Genomic DNA, 7,321 nt, shown 5'->3' on the forward strand with positions numbered 1-7,321 from the left:
ATGCGTCTATATGATAATTTATACCATCAAGATTTTTTTTTGGGCCACACCCACAACCTAACTTAAAATTTAACTATGGGGATTTTTTTAATTTTTAGTTACAGAAATCACAGAACCACTTTCTTCACCTGCAGGAGTGACGTCAACAACAACAGCACCACCCACCACACAAACTACGCCCACCACACAAACGCCGCCCACCACACAAACTCCGCCCACCACACAAACGCCGCTCACCACACAAACGCTGCTCACCACTGCCCACCACACAAACGCCGCCCACCACACAAACCGCCCACACAAACTACGCCCACCACACAAACGCCGCCCACCACACAAACTCCGCCCACCACACAAACTCCGCCCACCGCACAAACGCCGCTCACCACACAAACTCCGGGTGGCACCTCTTGTGACTACACCGTCCTCAGCCCTACGCACACTATGCTCTTGCCTGCCAACGCTGCCTGTAACTATCACTACAGTGGGGTGACGGAGGAGCAGAAAGACCAGATCTTACGGAAGCACAACACGTTAAGAGAGCAAGTAGGTTTAGTGGTCCTTATTATGAAAGTACACGAAGCTAAACTTTATAGATATTCTGATATTTTAAGAGTCTTTTAGTAGGTAAGAATGTGTGAATGGTAATGAACGAAGGGAGAATGTGTGTGTATGAACGCGCGCTTTCACTACCGGTTACTCAGTATTAAGTAGCGATCGGGAAAAGAGAATCTAGACTATTAGAATGTATTACTTCTGCCATTTAAAACAAATTCTTCTATTAATATCAATATGAAAAAGACCCGAGATGATTAAATTCATATATATATAAAAGCCACAGTAAGAGATAGACCTTTACTTCAGCATAAATTCGGTCCCCCTTGACATTATCTTCAAGGGTTGTTAAAGAGTGAGTCTCGGTCTTACCTGCTATACACCCAAGAGAATGACAATAAGTACCGAAGTTATATTGGCATTGAAGTTTCGGTCTATTGAGGTTGGTTTTATTTACACGTGATGTATTTTGACTCCCCACAAGTCACCCGTTACACCACTGTTGATATTCTTCTGTTTCTTGTGAGTTTAGAGGTTCATTGTTGACACGATACTGTTCTTAAGAGTTTGTTTGTGTACAGGAGGTGTGTTTACGGTGCGTCGATGGTTCTAATGTGTGTTTATTACCAGGTAGCGACAGGTGGGGAGATCACGGGTGACCCAGGGCCCCAGCCTTCTGCCGCCGATATGAAAGAGATGGTGTGGAATGACGAACTAGCCCAGGTAGCCCAGGTAAGTGAGGTGGGTGAGGTGGACCAGGTAAGTCAGTTGGATCAGGTTACGTTAACATTAGGAATACAAAATGAACTACATATTACCTTACTGATTCTTCATTATCTACTGATTACAGAAATGGGCTGAGCAGTGTCCCAGTGGTCACGATAACTATGCCGAGAGGAGGATCTGCTCCGCGGACTATCAAGTTGGTCAGAACTTATATTGGGAATATTCTTTTAACTCTGCCATTGTAAGTGCTCTTCAGTGAGGGAGGGCACAGTTCATTTGAAAACTTGACACACCATAGCATACACTATACACCACATGCTATACACCACGGTACACTATACACCACGGCACACATTAAACATTACAGCATACATTATACACTACAACACACACACACACACACACACACTACAAACCACGGCACACATTATACACTGCAACACACATTATACACTACAGCAAACACTATACACCACAACACACACTATACACCACTACCCACAAATGTATAAAACAGACTCCAGCTTGCATAATCAGTTTAAAATGAATGGAAGGAACATTTCATCCATATTGGTTACTGAAGTCCATCACAAAATAAAAAAAAATCGAAAGAAGAATGTGTGGATCTTACAATATACATACTGTACATGGTGATTGAAAAGTTCCTGTGCACCTTCAATAATTATTAATAAAGCTGTTCTTTGTTATAAATACATTGTTGATTATTCTAGGTGCACAGAGACTTTTCGATCATCTTGCATACACTTGGGTGTTATAAATCAGATGGATGAGAAGGCGGGGAGGAATTAGTGGTAAGGAATGACACTCTTGGTCTCTCTGCAGGACTGGGAGAAGGCAATACAAGCGTGGTACGACGAGGTTGCTGATATGCCCAACACTGTGGTCGAGTCATTTACCAGCAGTGTACCCTCAGGCAAAGCCATTGGCCATTATACCCAGGTAAAACAGAGTCGCTTTGTTTTTTTTATGATCTATGTATATTTAGAACCACCTGAAGATGAGCCCCCTAGTTTATTTTACCTGATGGTTAGACACCTCAACGGTACCTGTGGAGGGATGGTTAGGCTGGGCTAGGTTAGGTTAGGCTGGGCTAGGTTAGGTTAGGGTATTTAATAATCCAATGAAATAAGCTAGGGGACTAATCTTCACGTTGCCCATATTATCAAGGCACACGATCAAAACATCAACTACACCCACAGGTGGTCTGGGGGAGAACGTTCGAGGTGGGTTGTGGGATCATCTCTCACACGGTTGACTTGAGTGGAACTACATATCCGGAATCTAAGGTCATGGTATGTAACTATGGTCCAGCGGGCAACTTCCGCGGCTCTCCGGTTTACACGAAAGGATATAGCAGCAGTCTGTGTACCTCCGGAAAGTCCAGTAACTACCCAGGGTTGTGTACATCGGGTGGTCGTTAACTAGAATGAGGTTTCTTCTCTAGTCTCTTCCTCATTTGGGTCATCGGAGTAGTTTCTTACAGCAAAACCAGGATATACAAACTACGGGACTCGAAATCTCGGCCAAACCTAACCTAACATCATAATAATAATAATAATAATAATAATAATAATAATAATAATAATAATAATAATAATAATAATAATAATAATAATAATAATAATAATAATATCTTTATAAATCAGCTTCATACTGTATGGCTGTGTTTAAATGCCTATAAATTTACCATTTTGCTTTGATATTTAACATCTATCACCTGTACAGTATGTCGAATTAACTGAATCGTAAGTATGTTTCTTGACTCAGGACGGAATACATGAAAAAAAAATAGTGGGTATGTTTTATAAATGAGGTTGACTTTTTTTCTGGGAATTTTTACTATACTGATATTATTGGCAACTTAGTTTTAATAATAATCACATTGTAATGGATGTGTAATTTGTATTGTAAAATGCTTTAGCTTTTTAGTGATATTTTCATTAATTGAATAAATTTCTGCAAATCTATCCCCGTATTCATTTTCCCGTCATTTACAAGCACTCCAGAGGACTTAGTCGAGGGTTCATACCTGGAACTAGTGGATGTCCGCCCCACTAGAGGTCACTGCCTCATGTTGAAGAGGCCACAAGTTCAGAAAATTGTTAGGATAAAAAATTTTCGGAGTGAGAATTGTGAACTCTTGGGACAATCTGCCAGAGAGCGTTGTGACGGTACCGAGTGTGAGCTCATTCAAGACCAGACTTGACCAACACTGGCCCAGGTTTATATGGCCAGTACTTGCCAACAGTGCGTGAGCTGTGACCGACCGCCCAAGCGACCAACAGGCCGATCAGTGGCGAAGAGGATAAAGAAAAGGAAGAAGGAAAACAAGATAAGTGGTGCGTTACCCCACTGTGCTGTCGACAGAATATTTTGGTAGATTCACAGCAGACCAACAGGTCTGAAGTTTGGTGGGTTAAGTTAGGTTAGGGGAGTTAGTCTGGTTATTTCATGAACGATAAATATGATGCAGCAGTATCTGGTAAAGTTCCCAAACACACCGACTGTAAACAGTGAATTTACTCCCATTAAATACAAGATTACTTTAAATTAAATTAATTAAACCGGTATATACAGATATACACGAACTTAAAATTAATGTTCCAAACACTTTGAGCCACCCATTTCATTCATACTCTTCGATGATGTCATAGAAGAAAACGTAATTTAAGCGGGTAACTATTTTATTATAGTTATTACCTAATACGACATCTTTTTCCCATTCTAGGCAAATAGATTGAAGGAGGCAAGAAATCACAGCTCACTCCTAATAATAAATGTTTCCACCAACCATAAAATATATACACTTACAAGAATAATCTAAAACAAGTTGCGAAACAATCGGAAGGAAATATTACACGCTAAATAATGGTACACAGAATTAACAGAACCACCCTTGGATTCACACAGATAAAACACGTCAGTTAAAGTCAAAAGGCCACATTCGAAGCAGGAAGGAACGTCACGCGTTAAGGGAAGCACTAATCACTTCACGCTTTCCTCCCACTGCGCACACTACGGCATTTTCAGTATAATGAGAGCGATAACGTGCGGCGCCTAGTGTGGGGGCGACAAGTGATATAGTGAGTATCCCTATGTAACAGTGTGGGGACAACAAGTGGCCCATTATTCCACAAAGCAGTATAGTGAGTAGGAAGAAATGACCAATGAAACACGTAAGTCACAGTGTATATAGTAACTAAAGCGATCAGTGTTTACCGGCCTTCAGATTATGCTGACGCAGTTTGTGGTCGCTTTGAACTTTTTTTTTTTATTATTTCAGATTTAGTGACACATCGTGTAATATAAAGATTATCTAGATCTGTCATTATGTACATATTAACAATAAAAAAAATATATATACCTTCATATATACTGATGAAGTGTTTCTGTGGAGGTGTATGGCCGATATCAAACCCCTGTCACCATTTGCATCCGTAATTTAAAGCTGACATTGCAATCACACAAACACAGCAATGACATTATAAGCTGCCCGTGTAAATGTAAAACACTCAGGGTAAATGCTTTTCCCATCATGCTGTATGCTGCCGTAAAGTCTGCCTTATGTTTCTTATTTATTAATGGATTGAACTTATTCTGTTGGTTTAGACATCTTGGGCGAAGGATAGTTTCGAGTTCGTATTAAGTGGGTTATTACGAGTTCCTGTCTGTCTGTTTGTCTGTCGGTATGTCCCTATCTGTCTGTGCGTGTCTGTTAATCTATGTGTCTGTCTGTATCTGTGTCTGTCTATCTGTCTGTCTTCTGTCTCTCCGCCTATCAGTACTCGTCAGTCAACACCAAAATCTATCCTTCCTGTCCTCACTCATTAAGCTGTTATCGCAATGTTCCTCTACTGCTTTTCTTAGTCTCATCCTGTGGCGACACCGGAAGGCTACCAGAGATTACCAGCAACTGTTATGTACTGTAATATTACCCGTAAGCGGACAAAGGCACTATTTTAAACGCTGGCACTGCCTTAATACACCCTGGCACTCATAATACACCCTGAAACTCATAATACACTCTAGCATTATCTTAATACACTCTGGCACTATCTTAATACACCCTGGCACTCATAATACACTCTGGCACTGTCTTAATACACCCTGGTACTGTCTTAATACGCCCTGGCACTCATAATACGCCCTGGCACTCATAATACACCCTGGCACTCATAATACACTCTGGCACTGTCTTAATACACCCTGGTACTGTCTTAATACGCCCTGGCACTCATAATACACCCTGGCACTCTGCCACTGTCTTATTACACCCTGGCACTGTCTTAATACACTCTGGCACTAACTAAAACTATCTTGTTATATTCCTTACAGAGTCAACATGGGCCGCCGTATATGTAATTCAGAGCTGAAGAACATGGCAGATAATACCACGAGGATGATGTTATCTCCTGTTGGTGTGCGACGAAGAGTCATACGGAGGCATCTGACCCTTGAGCAGGTGTGTGTGTGTGTGTTGTCAGTCATCAACCCCTGCCTGAAAGACGTAGAGAATTCTTGTTTATTTTTATCTGTGTATGGACGATTGTCATTCCTCATAGCAGTGAACCTGACCTGTGTTTCCTCTCTTTCTGATACAGAGGCGACTACTGAGGACGGGGTTGTGGCTCAGGACGCTAATGTCGGTGTTGCTGATATCACTGTGCGCAGTACTCGTAATAGTGGGGATGATGTTCCTCTCTGCCTACGTCCATCAGCACTACCCGATAAATGTAGACAGCAAATATGACAAAGACCAGGTGTCAAGGACCAAGGAGACTTCACGCCCTTATAAATGCCATGCTGAGCGTCCGCCTAGTGCCGCCAACACTGTCTCATTAGATTTCCTCAACCCACTGTATCAATACTTCGACATCTTTGAAAATTTTAATGTAGTTTATGTATTTAATCTATTGAGTTCCCATGTTAGTTTCCCTGACATTCTAAGCCTGATAGACCAAGAGGAAGAGTCTGAAATGGATTACCAAGAGGAAGAGCCTGAAATGGTTTACCAAGAGGAAGAGCCTGCAATGGTTTACCAGGAGGAGATTGAGAACAGAAGTAAATCAGATGATGATTTAACGCTCTTGAATTCAGAAACCAGTAGATCTGATCCGGTGGTACTTGATACTAGTGATGATGAGATGGAAGAAAGGAAGGTTGAAGGTGAGTTCCCAAGCATTCGAAAAGTACTAAAGCTTGACGATGGATCTACAAGTGAGGTTGTCATTGACCAGAACAAAGGCGACCCTCGACGTCTCAGGTTGAAGGTCCTTATAGCCAACTATAACGACAGATATACAAGCCACAAGTATCTGGGTCAAAAACAGATTCAACTGTCACATATCTGGCAGCTCGAGGATATAAATACAGTGAGTGAGTTCGTCAGCTGCACCATGATCGTACACAACGCCTCCACCCCCTGGCTCACCAACGCCGTCACACGGGCTGGAGCATGCAACACCTACAGTTTTTAGTCCCTCGTAGCGCTAACACTTAAGATTATAATAACCAAACCAATCCTACCTAAGGGTGTTTAATCATCAAGTGAAATAAACTGGAGTGACTTTAATCTTCACGTGATCCAAAAATTATCCTAGGAATGAATATGTTGTACTGAGTGTTTTTTTATTTACAACACTATTAATGTGTCTCAGTCGGCTATTTTTGATCTGATAGAAAAACAAAATAATTACCACGCATTACATTTTTATTACCCTCTAAATTCGTAAAAAAAAAAAGACCCACGTTAAAGTTGTTGATTAAAGAATAGTTTGTGGTTTCTCTTCAATTATCAGAACGGAGAACAAAAAGACAGACAGACAGACAAACACACAAAGTACAATCCTATAGTCCAAAGACACAGGTAGGAGATAATAGAGAGACCGTAATTATACCCCGTTGTCTATTGATTTACTCCAGGTAGATGAATATATACATGTACTCCAAACTATTTTGTTAAACTCAATCCGGAAAAAGTCAACCATTAGTCAACGCTGGATCCTCTCAGTAGTCAACG

General features: G+C 41.2%; 2 protein-coding genes across 2 annotated transcripts; both read left to right on the forward strand.

Moving 5' to 3' along the window:
- The first annotated feature begins 306 nt into the window (after positions 1-306).
- On the forward strand, positions 307-3,269 carry LOC121876711 (scoloptoxin SSD976-like). The gene is made up of 5 exons (XM_042382069.1): positions 307-546; positions 1,186-1,287; positions 1,406-1,522; positions 2,125-2,241; positions 2,502-3,269. The coding sequence occupies exons 1-5, from the start codon at positions 445-447 to the stop codon at positions 2,721-2,723; spliced, it is 660 nt and encodes a 219-aa protein (XP_042238003.1). The 5' UTR covers positions 307-444; the 3' UTR covers positions 2,724-3,269.
- Positions 3,270-5,648: 2,379 nt separating this feature from the next.
- Positions 5,649-6,997, forward strand: LOC121876718. The gene is made up of 2 exons (XM_042382074.1): positions 5,649-5,764; positions 5,904-6,997. The coding sequence occupies exons 1-2, from the start codon at positions 5,681-5,683 to the stop codon at positions 6,777-6,779; spliced, it is 960 nt and encodes a 319-aa protein (XP_042238008.1). The 5' UTR covers positions 5,649-5,680; the 3' UTR covers positions 6,780-6,997.
- The last annotated feature ends 324 nt before the right edge of the window (positions 6,998-7,321 follow it).

Source organism: Homarus americanus, unplaced genomic scaffold (assembly GCF_018991925.1).
Source record: "Homarus americanus isolate GMGI-L3 unplaced genomic scaffold, GMGI_Hamer_2.0 scaffold53604, whole genome shotgun sequence".
Classification (NCBI taxonomy): domain Eukaryota; kingdom Metazoa; phylum Arthropoda; class Malacostraca; order Decapoda; family Nephropidae; genus Homarus; species Homarus americanus.

Excerpts from the sequence above, each read along its gene's own strand:
- LOC121876711 (XM_042382069.1), top strand. The coding sequence starts at position 445 with ATGCTCTTGCCTGCCAACGCTGCCTGTAACTATCACTACAGTGGGGTG. Across the intron at positions 1,288-1,405 it reads AACTAGCCCAGGTAGCCCAG|AAATGGGCTGAGCAGTGTCC; the intron begins GTAAGTGAGGTG and ends TACTGATTACAG. Across the intron at positions 1,523-2,124 it reads ATTCTTTTAACTCTGCCATT|GACTGGGAGAAGGCAATACA; the intron begins GTAAGTGCTCTT and ends GTCTCTCTGCAG.
- LOC121876718 (XM_042382074.1), top strand. The coding sequence starts at position 5,681 with ATGGCAGATAATACCACGAGGATGATGTTATCTCCTGTTGGTGTGCGA. Across the intron at positions 5,765-5,903 it reads GGCATCTGACCCTTGAGCAG|AGGCGACTACTGAGGACGGG; the intron begins GTGTGTGTGTGT and ends TTTCTGATACAG.